At 43.0% G+C, this 16,242-nt stretch overlaps 1 protein-coding gene across 1 annotated transcript in view; it reads left to right on the forward strand.

Annotated features, from left to right (window-relative positions):
- The window catches only part of SLC30A5 (solute carrier family 30 member 5), a 39,056-nt gene that overhangs the window by 14,802 nt on the left and 8,012 nt on the right, over positions 1–16,242 (forward strand). The window contains exons 6-9 of the mRNA XM_077286605.1: positions 5,292–5,379; positions 7,809–7,885; positions 12,553–12,723; positions 13,857–14,145. Of these exons, the coding sequence (XP_077142720.1) occupies positions 5,292–5,379; positions 7,809–7,885; positions 12,553–12,723; positions 13,857–14,145 (625 nt within the window). The remainder of the gene's footprint in view (positions 1–5,291; positions 5,380–7,808; positions 7,886–12,552; positions 12,724–13,856; positions 14,146–16,242) is intronic.

The following is a 16,242-nucleotide window of genomic DNA, read 5'->3' on the forward strand; positions in this document are numbered from 1 at the left end:
TATTAACCCCTTCACCCCCAAGGGTGGTTTGCACGTTAATGACCAGGCCAATTTTTACAATTCTGACCACTGTCCCTTTGAGGTTATAACTCTGGAACGCTTCAATGGATCCCGGTGATTCTGACATTGTTTTCTCGTGACATATTGTACTTCATGATTTGAATTTTTGTGCAATTAAATCACAGAGATATGTCACACAAAATACTTAATAAGTAACATTTCCCATATGTCTACTTTACATCAGCACAATTTTGGAACCCAAATTTTTTTTTGTTAGGGAGTTATAAGGGTTAAAAGTTCACCAGCAATTTCTCATTTTTACAACACCATTTTTTTTTAGGGACCACATCTCATTTGAAGTCATTTTGAGGGGTCTATATGATAGAAAATACCCAAGTGTGACACCATTCTAAAAACTGCACCCCTCAAGGTGCTCAAAACCACATTCAAGAAATTTATTAACCCTTCAGGTGTTTCACAGGAATTTTTGGAATGTTTAAATGAAAATGAACATTTAACTTTTTTTCACACAAAATTTAATTCAGCTCCAATTTGTTTTATTTTACCAAGGGTAACAGGAGAAAATGGACCCCAAAAGATGTTGTACAATTTGTCCTGAGTACGCTGATACCCCATATGTGGGGGTAAACCACTGTTTGGGCCCATGGCAGAGCTCGGAAGGGAAGGAGCGCCGTTTGACTTTTCAATGCAAAATTGACAGGAATTGAGATGGGACGCCATGTTGCGTTTGGAGAGCCACTAATGTGCCTAAACATTGAAACCCCCCACAAGTGACACCATTTTGGAAAGTAGACCCCCTAAGGAACTTATCTAGAGGTGTGGTGAGTACTTTGACCCACCAAGTGCTTCACAGAAGTTTATAATGCAGAGCCGTAAAAATAAAACAAAAATTTTTTCCCACAAAAATTATTTTTTAGCCCCCAGTTTTGTATTTTCCCAAGGGTAACAGGAGAAATTGGACCTCAAAAGTTGTTCTCCAATGTGTTCCAAGTACGCTGATACCCCATATCTTGGGGGTAAACCCCTGTTTGGGCACACGGGAGAGCTCGGAAGGGAAGGAGCACTGTTTTACTTTTGCAACACAGAATTGGCTGAAATTGAGATCGGACGACATGTCGCGTTTGGAGAGCCCCTGATGTGCCTAAACAGTGAAAACCACCCAATTATAATTGAAACCCTAATCCAAACACACCCCTAATCCCAACGGTAACCCTAACCACACCCCTAACCCAGACACACCCCTAACCCAGACACACCCCTAACCCAGACACACCCCTAATCCCAACCCTATTCCCAACCGTAAATATAATCCAAACCCTAACTTTAGCCCCAACCCTAACCCTAGCCCTAACCCTAGCGGGAAAATGGAAATAAATACATTTTTTAATTTTTTTTATTTTTCCCTAATTAAGCGGGTGATGAAGGGGGGTTTGATTTACTTTTATAGCGGGTTTTTTAGCGGATTTTTATGATTGGCAGCCGTCACACACTGAAAGACGCTTTTTATTGCAAAAAATATTTTTTGCGTTACCACATTTTGAGAGCTATAATTTTTCCATATTTGAGTTCACAGAGTCATGTGAGGTCTTGTTTTTTGCGGGACGAGATGACGTTTTTATTGGTAACATGTTCGGGCACGGGAGATTTTTTGATCGCTTTTTATTCCGATTTTTGTGAGGCAGAATGACCAAAAACCAGCTATTCATGAATTTCTTTTGGGGGAGGCGTTTATACCGTTCCACGTTTGGTAAAATTGATAAAGCAGTTTTATTCTTCGGGTCAGTACGATTACAGCGATACCTCATTTATATCTTTTTTTATATTTTGGCGCTTTTATACGATAAAAACTATTTTATAGAAAAAATAATTATTTTGGCATCGCTTTATTCTGAGGACTATAACTTTTTTTATTTTTTCACTGATGATGCTGTATGGCGGCTCGTTTTTTGCGGGACAAGATGACGTTTGCAGTGGTACCATGGTTATTTATATCCGTATTTTTGATTGCGTGTTATTCCACTTTTTGTTTGGCGGTATGAAAATAAAGCGTTGTTTTTTGCCTCGTTTTTTTTTTTTTTTCTCCTATGGTGTTCACTGAAGGGGTTAACTAGTAATATAGTTTTATAGGTGGGGTCGTTACGGACGTGGCGATACTAAATATGTGTACTTTTATTGTTTGATTATTTTTTTATTTAGATATAGAAATGTATTTATGGGAATAATATATATATTTTTTTTCTTAATTTAGGAATTTTTTTTTTCTTACACATGTGGGAATTTTTTTTTTTTTACTATTTCACTTTGTCCCAGGGGGGGACATCACAGATCGCTGATCTGACAGTTTGCACAGCACCGATCTGAGTTCCAGTGCTGCAGGCTTACCAGAGCCTGGTCTGCACCCGGAAGTAATCCCTGCAGGACCCGGATGCAGCCCCGCGGCCATTTTGGATCCAGGGCCTGCAGGGATAGGAGGTAAGAGACCCTCGCAGCAACGCGATCACATCGCGTTGCTCCGGGGGTCTCAGGGAAGCACGCAGGGAGCCCCCTCCCTGCGCGATGCTTCCCTGTACCGCCGGCACACCTCGATCATGTTTGATCGCAGTGTGCCGGGGGTTAATGTGCCGGGGGCGGTCCGTGACCGCTCCTGGCACATAGTGCCGGATGTCAGCTGCGATAGGCAGCTGACACTCGGCCGCGCTCCCCCCATGAGCGCGACCGATCGTGCTGGACGTACTGTTCCGTCCTTGGGAATTAGGGCCCACCCCACATGGACGGAATAGTACGTCCAATGGCAGAAAGGGGTTAAGGTTATGGCTTGTTCACTTTCATCATTAGGAAAGGTCCAGTGATGCAAATTTCCCTTTTTAAAAACCCAGCCTCCACTAATCTTGTGCCAAAAGACATCAGCCATGGGTTCTTCTAAGCAGCTGCCTAGTACTCAGAAAAAGAAAATGGCGGAGGCCCACAAAGCAGGAGAAGGCTATAAGAAGATAGCAAAGCATTTTCATGTTTCCATTTCCTCAGTTCGAAATGTAATTAAGAAATAGCAGTGGAACAGTGGAGTTCAAGATAAGGTAGGGAAGACCAAGCAAAATTTCAGTGAGAGGTGCATGTAGGATAGCTAGAGAGTAGTGATGAGCGAGTGTGCTCGTTACTCGAGTTTTCCGAGCATGCTCGAGTCTCAACCAAGTATTGCCGGTGCTCAGATCCATGCCCTGCATGTTGTGTGGTTTAAAGAAAGATGCAGGGATTGCCTGCCATACACTATTAAACTGTAGCCATGTTTATTGGCTGTATTACATCCACAAAACATGCGGGGCAGGGATTCGAGCATCGCATTCAAGTACTCTGTTGAGACTCGAGCATGCTCCGAAAACTCAAGTAAAAAATCGGATTGCTCTCAGACCAATGTTATTCAATGAGGCCTTGCAGATCTGCTTGTTTTTTTTCTCAGCTGTATTTGATATGAGAAAAAATTGCAGCATGCTGTGATTTCACTTCGAAATCAGATGGGTGCGAGAGAAAAATTGAATGTCATACGGACCATCAGTACAGCATCCAATATTTACGGACACATTACAATTCTGTAAATGGTCCTGTAAAAGGTTACTAACTGCTGACAATAAAAAAAAAAAGCAGATTGCATACAGACAGCACACAGATGACAAGTGGGAATAAAAATCATCCCGTTCTTCTAGATGACAATGGGACCTTTTTATTTATTTATTTATTTTTTTTTAATACGCTAGTGTGAGCGAACCCTAATGAGAAATGACACAGGGAAAACGTATTGAACACATGAAGTACAAAAAGCCATGGATAGTCATGATGCTGAAATCTATCAGTAATTAGTAAACAATCCTGCCACTTAGTGGAAAATATCAGCTGGGTCAACTGATGGCCTGTAAAAAGGTCCCTTATTAACAAGGTGCCACACAAAAAACATCTTGATAGGTAAAATCAGTGGGCTGTCTCAAGACCTTCGCAACCTTATTGTTGCAAAACATTGATGGCATTGGTTACAGAAGAATTTCTAATTTACTGAAGGTTCCAGTGAGCACTATTGGGGCAGTAATGAGGAAGTGAAAAGAATATAATTTAACCATGAACCGGCCAAGACTGGCCAAGATTTCGGACAGGAGTGAAAATAATTATGAGAAGAGTTGTTCAAGAGCCAAGAACCACCAATGCACAGCTACAGAAAGACCTGGAGTTAGCAGGTACAATTATTTAAAAGAAAACTATAAGCAATGCACACATCCTCCGTGGTCTGTATGCATGCTGACCACGCAAGACTCCATTGCTGAACAAAAAGTATGTTCAAGCACGTTTACAGTTTGCTCATCAACATTTAGACAAGCCTGTGAAATACTGGGAGAATACAGACTGGTTAGATAAGACAAAAATTGAACTCATTTGGATGCCATATTACACACCAAGTTTGGAGTCCAAAAGGTCTGCATATCACCCCCAAAACACCATACCAACAGTGAAGTTTGGAGGTGGGAACATCGTGGTGTGGATATGTCACAGGCCAACTTCATATAATTGAAGGTAGGATGAATGGACAAATGTACTGAGACATTCTTCTACTTGAATCTTCTGCCATCTACCAGGATGGTGAAGATGAAATTAGGGTGGACTTTTCAGCAACACTATTATGCCAAGAACACAGCCAAGGAAACTCCCAATTGGTTTCAGAGAAAGGAAAATTAAGCTGCTAGTATGGCCCAGCCAATCACTGGACCTAAATCCAACAGAAAATTTATGGGAGGAACTAAAGCTCAGAGTTCATAGAAGGAGCACACGGGACCTTCCAGATTTGAAGAGTGTTTGTGTGGAAGAATGCGCCAAAATCACAACTGAGCAATGCATGTGACTAGTTTCCCCATACAGGAGGCATCTTGAAGCTGTCATCTCCAACAAAGGCTTTTGTACAAAGTATTGAATAAATTTCAGTAAATGTGTTCAATATTTTTTTTTCTCATTATTACACATAAGCTAGTTTATGGACCTCTGTAGTTTGATTTCTTTGCCTGTGTGGATTGGATGGGTTGTTGCTGACATCTGGTGAGAATTTAACGTCAATAGCACCTTTAGAATTTATATTTTCTTAAAAAAATTGTTGACATGTTTAATATGTAATTCACCCGGTGTATGTAGCACTATAAGCTTTGTTTACAGCACTTTTCATCTTGACTGTCTAGTATTTTGCAGCGTCTTCTGCTGGTGATATTAACGTTTATTGACTTGTGTTTCTATTTCCTCAGACTCGGGGTGCTGCATTTTTCATCATTGCTGTTGTATGTTTACTACTCTTCGACAATGATGATCTGATGGCTAAAATTGCTGAGCACCGTATCCTTTTGTGATGCCTCTGGAGTGTCGGAATCTAATGGTACCCATGTAGCAGTTTGATTAGTGAGACCTCGTCATTCGTGCCTTCACTTCTTGAGGACAGGTGATATACGGTACTTTTGTGAGGCACACGCAGTACCTGCATTATGATACCTATATTTATCATACAGATTGTGCCATCTACAGAGCATTAACATAAATCTATGAATAATAAAGGGGCTGACCCACTAGCAAAGTACACTTTATTCCAAGGTTGATACTTTACCATTGATTAAAAATAAGTTCCACAATTAAAAAAAAAAAAATGTTGCTGTGCTGAGATAATCTTACAGTACCGGAACATGGTCTGATCATACCACAGCTCCTGGCCAGGGAGGATGAAAAAGAGAGTATACAGGCAGGACAGCAGGGGATCACAGCTGCTGCTTTCTGTGAGGTAAACCTTTTTCTTGCCTGTTTGAAGCATATTTCACCTCACATATATTAATGAATATATGTGATACTCACCGTTCTGCGGCGTCTCGGCGCGTTCCTGCTCGTCCTTGGGCTTCTCCTCTCGCACGGCCGGCTCCTCCTTCTGCTCGGTCACGCGCGCGCACTGGGTTCTGCGGCTCGCGCGCACTCGTCCCTCCTTGATCCTGGGCGCTCTTGCCTCCCCACTGTGATCCTCGAGGACTCTGAACCGGAAGGTATGCCACCGCCTTCCTTATCCGCCTGCCTCTTCCTTCTAGCGGTGCCTGTTGATCATTTGTATTCTACATGTGACTCTGGCCCCACCTCCTTCAGACATCCCGTCCTCCAGCCTGCTCCAGTAGCTTGCTACCCTTAGTGTGCCTCATTGTCTGGTTTTCCTCACCTGACCTCTCTCCTTTGTTTCCTTTACAGTTCCACTCTCCCTGTGTCTCCTGGTCGTCCTCGCTGCCTTGCCTTTGTCTCTCCAGCCGTCCATCAGCTTTCCTTTCCCGTCCTTGTGTCCCATACTCCTTTTGTTCTTGCCGTTTTTACCTACACCTCTGCTCAGTCCGTTTTCCTGTACCCCAGCCTAGTTACCCCTTTTCTGGACATCTTCTTTAGGTACTAGCTGCCGCGGCAGTAGTCTCCCTTGGGCCTGCCCCAAACGCTCCCTGTATAGGGGGTGGGTCTCTGGGTCTACTCGCTCTGGGAAGGTTCGCTGTCGCGGTCCAGCCGGTTCACCTTTGGAGTTCCTCTATCATCCTCACACTTTCTATCTCTCTATCCTGAAAATCTACAGTGTGTGCAGTCCCCCCTCTCTTAGAGTATGGGCAAGCGACATCTTTTAGAAATTCATGAACCCGTCGAGTTAGGGCAAGCGACATCTTTTAGAAATTCATGAACCCTTCGAGTTAATCAGGATGATGACGCATCAAGATGCGCCAGCAACTTTTGTCCTTAAATGTCTTTTTTTTTTATCTTTGCTGTTGTTCTATCCGAACATAAAGTTCAGCGTACCCGCAAGAGAAATTGACTTGTTGTGTGTTTCAAAAACACCGCAGGTCAGTTTACGCAGGGTAGAAAAAAGAAAAGCATGGTGAGCATGAGCCTTCTATAAATCCCATTCATTTTGCTGAAACTGTAAGATGCTGCGTTTGTTGCACAGTGAAACACTCATTGTGGAAACTTAAAGCATCACTCCAGCATTTCTTTGTTTATTGCAGCGCTGGAGTGGTGCTTCTAATCTAAGTTCTCTGCCCCTAATCTCATACTAACCCGCTGCCGTCTTCACCTTCTGTCACCGCCACTACCGTCGATCTCCATCAGTTTGTGACCTGTCGGATCGCTCCAGTGTTTCATGGAGTAAGCTGGAGGTCACTTTTCAATGTAAGTCTATGAGGGCGTCATTCTGTTCATAGATTGACATTGATAGCTTGTGATTGTTACTTCTTACTTCCAGACAGTCAGAAGTTGCAGTCGGTCACATGATGGCTTTGCGGAATGGAACGGTGCCGATAAAAGGTGAAGACAGTGGCGGGGGAGTATACGGCTATGGGCAGGGACCTTAGATCAGAAGCGCCACTCCAGCGCTGAATACAAAACCGCCGGAGTTGTGCTTAAACCTAAAGGTCCGGTCACTTATTTGGGCAAAAGTTCCAAAGTGAGAACTTTACTGTTCTAATAATGTGGAGTACTGGAAAGGCACAATAGTTCATGCAATGTGTTTCCATCGGAAAATGTGCAAATTGATGGAAAGATGTATTTGTTTATGTCTCTGTCCGGATGAAGGTTCCACCTGGGAAATAATTTGGGAGACCCAGCCGCTTGGGATGAGGAGACAGCTGCTCCTCTGTGGGTATAGACGGTATGGTCAGTCTTGGCATCAGCGGTACATGCAATCTGCTGTGACCTCTATGACCAGAACATGCCCACTTTCTTAAGAGCCTATAATTTAACCCTTAACGTTACTCATCTAGCTGAAGGACACCATGACAGTGCACTTACTCATTTCTTGTACACTGCATTCTCCCTCTTAGGAGTTGCTGACCACAAGGTAAGAAGAATCTCCTGGAATTTCCTGACCTCTTTGATTCCGAACCTTCAGTAAAAAAAATAATGTCTTCCTGGTGCCATCTGTCTGTATCCTGTAGTCGTAGTTTTTTTGTTTTTGCTGCCATCTTTGCGTGTACGGAACAAAATGATGTATGCGATGGGTGCAGAAGTCTCGCACTGTCCTGTGTTCGGTGGTGTTTGGGAACACGCTCCGTATTGTCAAATGGACACAGATTTCATCAGCGCTCGCAAAACCAAGGGGCCAAGTCTGTCATCATAAATTAGGATAGTCCGAGACAAGTTATGTATAGGTACAGTATATCACAAAAGTGACTACACCCCTCGCATTTTTGTAAATATTTTTAGATTTTTTCATGGGACAATACTGAAGATCTGACCCTGTGATACAATGTACAGTAGTCAGGGTGCAACTTGTATAACAGTAAATTTGTTGTGGCCTCTAATTAACGCAACACACAGCCCTTAATGTCTAAACTGCTGGGAGAAAAAGTGAGCACACCCCTAAGTGAAAATAGCGAAATTGTTCCCAATTGGCCATTTTTCCTCACGGTGTCCTGTGACTCATTATTGTTACAAGGTCTCGTTTAAAATTTGGTGTTATCGCTCTCATACTGGTTACTGGAAATTCAGCATACCAGATTTTTTCCTCATGGATCTGAAAAAAAGAATCATTGCTCTACATAAAGATGGCATAAGCTATAAGAAGTTTGCCATCACCCTGAACCTGAGCTGCAGCGTTACGGTGGCAAGACCATACAGCAGTTGAAACAAGACAGGTTCCACTGAAAACAGGCCTTGCCATGGCCAACCAAAGAAGCTGAGTGCACGTACTCAGTGTAATATCCAGAGGTTGTCTCTGTATGAATGCTGTCATCATTGCTGCAGAGGGTAAAGGGGTGTGGGGGTCAGCCTGTCAGTGCTCTGACCATACGCCACACACTGCATCAAATTGGTCTGCATGGCTGTCCTACCAGAAGGAAGCCTCTTCTAAAGATGATGCACAAGAAAGTCCACAAACACTTTGCTGAAGACAAGCAGACTGAGGACATAGATTACTGGAACCAAGTCCTGTGGTCTGATGAGACCAACATAAACTGATTTGGTTCAGATAGTGTCAAGCGTGTGTAGCAGCAACCACGTGAGGAGTACAAAAACAAGTGTGTCCTGCCTACAGTCAAGCATGGTGGTGGGAGTGTCATAGTTTGGAGTTGCAGGAGAGCTGCCAACTGTGGGAAGCCACAGTTCACTGTGGCAACCATGAATACCAACATGTACTGTGACATACTGATGCAGAGCATGATCTCCCTCGATTCGGAACCTAGGCTGCAGGGCAGTATTCCAACATAACGACCCCAAACACCTCCAAGACCACCACTGCCTTGCTAAAGAAACTGATGATGGTGAAGGTGCTGAACTGGCAAAGCATGTGTCCAGACCTAAACCCAATTGAGTATCTGTGGGGCATCCTCATATGGAAGGTGAAGGTCTCCAACATGCACCAGCTCCATGATGTCGTCATGGAGGGGTGGAAGAGGATTTCAGTGGCAACCTATGAAGCTCTAGTGAACTCCATGCCAATAGATTCAAGGCAGTGCTTGAAAATAATGGTGGCCACACAAAATAGTGACACATTGGGCAAAATTTGGCCATTTTCACCAAGGGGTGTACTCACTTTTATTGACAGCTGGTAAGACCTGAATGGCTGTGTCGAGTTATTTAGAGGACACACCAAATGTACACTGATAAACAAGCTGTACACTGACTACTTTACATTGTATCAAAGTGTCAGATCTTCAGTGTTGTCCCATGAACAAAATAAAATAAAAATATTTTCTAAAATGTGAGGGGTGTGCTCATTTTTGTGATGTACTATATATGTCTCTGAGAAAGCTGGATAGCAACCAATATGGCTGCCTTTATTGCTACAGTAGCCATGCTCTTGACTCTGCCTGGTTATGTGGGGAAGGAGTCGTGAACTTGCTGTTCCTGAGTGTGGGCCGCCTGGATAGACGCAAGATAGATGTGGGGATCTGACCACTACATCTTCAAGAATAAAGGGATTAATGTCCTTCTGGGCTTTTTCCTGTGCAGCGCCACTCCAGGTCACCGGCTGGGCCGAGATTTGCAACTCCACTCTGTTAAAGGGGTATTCCTATAATTGACATTTAGGACATGTCTGCTGTGAATCTCCCGTTTAGTAACGCTTTATCCCGCGTATGGGAGTTCTAGAAACACAGTAACACAGTGATCTGGGCTGACGTCACAATCTCATTGACCTGTCCAATAACTCTTGTGCAGCCATCGGGCTGGACGGGGTTGGAATAGGTTGATGGGTGCAGGTCATAAAGGCAGGCCCTACATTTATCACACATTTAGGGCTCGTTCAGACCAAGTATAGTGTGTTCGGGTGATTCTGTATGCAGACAGCACACAGACCAATGCAAGGTAATGCGGTAGTGCACAAACACACGTGGACCAACGGTCTGTATATACAACCCCTGATAAAAAAAATTATGGAATCACCGGCCTTGGAGGATGTTCATTCATTTGTTTCATTTTGTAGAAAAAAAGCAGATCACAGACATGGCACAAAACTAAAGTCATTTCAAATGGCAACTTTCTGGCTTTAAGAAACACTAAAAGAAATGAAAAACAAAAAATGTGGTAGTCCGTAATGGTTACTTTTTTTTAACCAAGCATAGGGGAAATATTATGGAGTCACTCAATTCTGAGGAAAAAAAATATGGAATCATGAAAAACAAACAAACACTCCAAAACATCACTAGTATTTTGTTGCACCACCTCTGGCTTTTATAACAGCTTGCAGTCTCTGAGGCATGGACTTAATGAGTGTCACACAGTACTCTTCATCAATATGGCTCCAACTTTCCCTGATTGCTGTTGCCAGATCAGCTTTGCAGGTTGGAGCCTTGTCATGGACCATTTTCTTCAACTTGCAAAAAAAAATTTCAATTGGATTGAGATCCGGACTATTTGCAGGCCATGACATTGACCTTATGTGTCTTTTTTCAAGGAGTGTTTGCACAGTTTTTGCTCTATGGCAGGATGCATTATCATCTTGAAAAATTATTTCATCTTCCCCAAACATCCTTTCAATTGATGGGATAAGAAAAGTGTCCAAAATATCAACATAAACTTGTGCATTTATTGATGATGTAATGACAGGCATCTCCCCGATGCCTTTACCTGACATGCAGCCCCATATCATCAATGACTGTGGAAATTTGCATGTTCTCTTCAGGCGGTCATCTTTATAAATCTCATTGGAACGGCACCAAACAAAAGTTCCAGCATCATCACCTTGCCCAATGCAGATTCGTTATTCATCACTGAATATGACTTTCATCCAGTCATCCACAGTCCACAATTGCTTTTCCTTAGCCCATTGTAACCTTGTTTTTTTCTTTTTAGGTGTTAATGATGGCTTTCGTTTAGCTTTTCTGTATGTAAATCCCATTTCCTTTGGGCGGTTTCTTATAGTTTGGTCACAGACGTTGACTCCAGTTTCCTCCCATTTGTTCTCATTTGTTCTGTTGTGCATTTCCTGTTTTGGAGACATATTGCTTTAAGTTTCCGGTCTTGACGCTTTGATGTCTTCTTTGGTCTACCAGTATGTTTGCCTTTAACAACCTTCCCATGTTGTTTGTATCTGGTCCAGATTTTAAACACAGCTGACTGTGAACAACCAACATCTTTTGCAACATTGGGTGATGATTTACCCTCTTTTAAGAGTTTGATAATCCTCTCCTTTGTTTCAATTGACATCTCTCGTGTTGGAGCCATGATTCATGTCAGTCCACTTGGTGCAACAGCTCTCCAAGGTGTGATCACTCCTTTTTAGATGCAGACTAAAGAGCAGATCTAATTTGATGCAGGTGTTATTTTTGGGTATGAAAATTTACAGGGTGATTCCATAATTTTTCCCTGTGCTTGGTTAAAAAAAGTAACCATTACTGACAATCACATTTTTTGTTCTTGATTTCTTTTAGTGTTTCTGAAAGCCAGAAAGTTTCCATTTGAAATGACTGTAGTTTTGTGCCATGTCTGTGATCTGCTTTTTTTCTACAAAATTAAACAACTGAATGAACATCCTCCAAGGCCGGTGATTCCATAATTTTTGCCAGGGGTTGTAATAAGATCACAGCATGGAATGAGAATTAATCCGTATTCTGGGTCAGATTCTCCCCTTAAGTTAGAGGGCGCAAATAAATCTGATCACATGCGGGGGACCGTGTTTTTCTACATCAATCCTTTACAGTTATTAAGATTAAGGAATGTGTTTGACCTTTATTGTTCATGCAAAGCCTATATTCCATACGGATGTATAAAACGGGCACAGATGCAATACAGATATTAAAACCGGACATGCACTACCCAATACACAAGCAAAAGGGTTTTTTCTTTTTTTTTTTTTTTCTTTTGGACAAAAGCTGGCGACTTTTATTACGCTTATGTGAGACCGTCCTTACGGCGTACCGTACAGATATGACGCTGTGTTGCATGTGACCATGTCTGACATTTCTCCATTTTCCACTTTGTCTGAATCTGTGCAGTTTCTTTCTGGCTTTTTCTTTCCTGTATTACAAGGATGTATTCATGGCCGTGCCTGTGTTTTCCTGTTTTCAGGGAGGAGTGCTGCTGCTTGTCTTGGCTTTATGTTTCAATGTTGGTTTCCACGCAGCTTCCAGAAAGCTTTCTCTAGATATCGGTGGAGCCAAGCGTCTGCAAGCGTTGTCTCACCTCGTCTCTGTCGTATTGCTGTGCCCATGGGTCATCGTACTCACTGCAACTACCGAGGTAATGGCCGTGCCCATCTGCAGACACCACGTGTTAGACGGCATCTGGTTCTTACATATTACATTAGATAAAGAAAGAGAGAAGCCAGATCTGTCTGCAACTCCTCAGTGAGCTCAGCCTCGGACTGGTCTGTCCTTATGGCTGGGAATGAACCATCTGCGCATTAGTTTCTTATTTGAATACATGGATTTTTTGTGCTAAAGAAAAAAAAATCAACAACTGTTTTTTTTTTTTCTTGCATTTTGTTGGTTGCAGAATGAGCTAACTGAGAATCCATTAGTGAGCTCGTACTGACGGGAGAGTTTGGAGCTCTTTGATCTGTTTTTCTGAGCTCTTCATTGGATTTATAGCCACAAAGGTAGCTCAGCCTTCATGTGATCATAAATCGGCTGACATGGGCTGGAAAAAGACGAGTTATAAACTCCCGGTCAGAACAAGCTCGCTGACAGATTCTGTTCGCTCATACGGCTATAAAAGGAAGATGGTGCTGAAGTTTTAATGAAACACGATTGCAAAAAATTGATCCACAATATTTTATTTATTTTGCCAGAGATATTGGCAAAGTTAACTCATAAGAGGCTGAATACTTTGATTGCTGATGTATCCACAACAGAGCGGTGAAATAAAAAAAAAAACATTTTATTCCACTCTGCAGCCATTATTACATCGTGTGCTCAGTTCAACATGGAAAATTTGGTAAAAGGTCATCTTACAGGGAAACTATAATATGCCAAAACGCTAGTACCTGCATATGTTGGGTCAATCTGCAGTGTAATACCGTTGTAAGGTTACGGCTCAGTACATAGTGAGTGGCGGCTTTATTCACGTCCCGGCACTTCTCGGTGCAGAGCAAGCTGGTAATCAATGTGCCAGGACATGGATACTGCCGGGCACTCATTATGTACTGAGCACTGACTGTTTCCGCCCCTCTATGACTGAAAGCTGGAGGACGCAGGGAGGAATAAAGGTAATTTCCTCCCCGTGCGGCGGCCGGGCAGCTTTAGATCGCCATTAATCTGCAAGTTATCAGCATTCAGTGACATGACGGATTCCCTTTAAACAGGACACATCCAGGTCCTTGGTTATAAACTATCACTGCTGGTCCCCAAATGTTGTGTTTTCCCTCATTTCAGAGCAAAGTGGAGTCTTGGTGGTCCCTGGTAATGCCATTCATCACCGTCATTTTCTCAGTCATGATTCTGGATTTCTACGTAGAGTCTGTGTGCACGGTTAAAATGGAAATATCAAAGTGTGCGCGCTACGGGTTCTTTGTCATCGCCCTGAGCGCGCTGCTTCTTGGCAATTTCTGGACTCATCCTATCACTGACCAGCTCCGAGCGATGAATAAACCAGCGCACCAGCCGAGTACTGAACACGTGCTGTCCGGAGGGGTGGTCGTCAGCGCCATGTTCTTCTTGTTATGTAAGTCGTAGTGGTAAGGACGGCTCCAACCAAGTCCAGGTTTTACCTTGTGTGTTTTCTGCAATAATGAGTGGTACTTGCTATCTGATTGCAATGGACGTGTCTGGCTCCTTGTGCAGCTCTGCGTGATCATCCACGATGCATCCATTATTACGGTCCGTAAAACTTACCAAAGTAGTACTAGTACATGTCACTGTCTGTTTTCCACACAAACCATCAGTCCACATCTGCCACGCGTGGTCTGTGGCACGGACGGACAGCACAAACTTAGTTTACTCTCATCGGAATAAGCTCCAACTTCAAAATGTTTGCAGTTCCACCATCGGACCACAAGGTGGCGCTATGATGTCGTGTTTCAGCCCATAGACATGCTAGATCTTGATTACATTCCAGTATCTGTGTAATTCTATATCTAATTTAATAGTTGTCTCAATACATTTTTTTTGTGGAAGACTAACTTTTTTTCCGAGAGTATCTGTTTAAATGAGTTGTCCAACACTGATATATTTTTTTTCTAGGCATGAACGGTTTGATAACAATAGTCAGTATCGTATTTTCCTAACAGCCCCGCTGTAAACCCAGCACAGGCCACTCCGGTGGGAGGTCGCACCAGCTCTGGAAGTGATGTCTGCTTTATTTGGGAAGTCATCAGGACCGCTGTAACCTGTGATTGCCTCCAGCGGTCAGGTGACTGGAAAGGAGCGAAAGAGAAACATCCAAGGACATGTTCTTCTAGTCACCTGACCACTGCAGCCAATCATAGGCTGCTGAAGTCTTTGTGACAGTAGAATGAAGTAGACATCGCTTCCAGTTCTGGCACAAACCTCTAGAGCAGCCTGTGCTGGATCCATGGGGGTTGTTGAAGGAGAGTATATCTCCGTTTTTTTGTTCTAAAACCATCCAGACCTAGAGAAAAAATCAAGACAACCCATTTACAGGGACTCAGTTTGAACAGTCATTCTATGTTGACAGAGTCCCGTCGCTCGGTGCTTCATGGCAACCAATCCTTTATATACACCTTCCCACCTGTCTTTCTCCCTCTATCTTCACCTCGACCCCATCTTTGATTGACAGTTCTGGCTTCGCAGAGATGGATGGAAACCAAGCAGGTGGTAAGGTGTATATAAATGATTGGTCGCGCCATGAAGCACTGAGCACCTGCACTTAGTTTGAACAGTCACTCTGTGCTGACTATCCTTCTAAAGGGGCATGGTCATGTTTTTTAATTTGCTTTAATTATATAGTCGGCATGAAAATAAGCAAGAGTGAAATTGAGTTGTTTTTTTCTATCTGCTGTCATTCTCCTTCTGTGAGAACTTTTATCTTTTATGGAGTACAGCTGGTTTCCATGGCGCTCAGCCACTAGAGCTTGCCCAGACCCTGTCCGAGACGGCACTATATTTGACGACTGGCTCTGCAGTGTATCTATGCAGAGTGAGCTGTCAGTCCATGTCTCATGGCATGCTTACCCTGTTCGACACAGCTCCCTGGATAAATAAAGTTCATTTTCTCCCAGGTGCTGCACGTTCAGTAAACTGTTAACCTACAGATTAACCCTATATCTATTATATTTTACAGTTATCGGAGCTGACCGGTTTCCAGTAATATACATGAGTTGCCCTCTACATTTTTTATTTTTGGCTAACTGATTAATATGCTATTAAACTTTTTGACTTAATTTGACCTCCCTATGCAAACTGAAGCCCCCAACCGTTTCTGTGATGTGACTGCTGCCTGAATTTCCATTCATTTGTGATAATATAATCTGTTTATACTGTGACAAAGTCACTGGTAAAGTGCTGGAGGGGAGATATATTTCACTATACCTAATGGCGTCGGAGATATAAAATCCAGAGTTTTTTCCTCCAGCACATTAAGTATTGTGAGGCTTAAGATAAGTTGCATAATGGGCTGTTTTTTATGTGGAGCACCATAGAGCGGGTGGGAGGTTGTCCACCTTATCTCCACCTGCAGAGTCTGCACCGCTTTGTGCGGACAGGACCTGTGTGATGTCATAGTCATGTGATCAGTCACATGGGTGAGGAGTCACATAGTCTGCGCTTAAATAGCTGAACTCCACAGACAGTCTGGGTTGTT

Source organism: Ranitomeya variabilis, chromosome 1 (assembly GCF_051348905.1).
Source record: "Ranitomeya variabilis isolate aRanVar5 chromosome 1, aRanVar5.hap1, whole genome shotgun sequence".
Classification (NCBI taxonomy): domain Eukaryota; kingdom Metazoa; phylum Chordata; class Amphibia; order Anura; family Dendrobatidae; genus Ranitomeya; species Ranitomeya variabilis.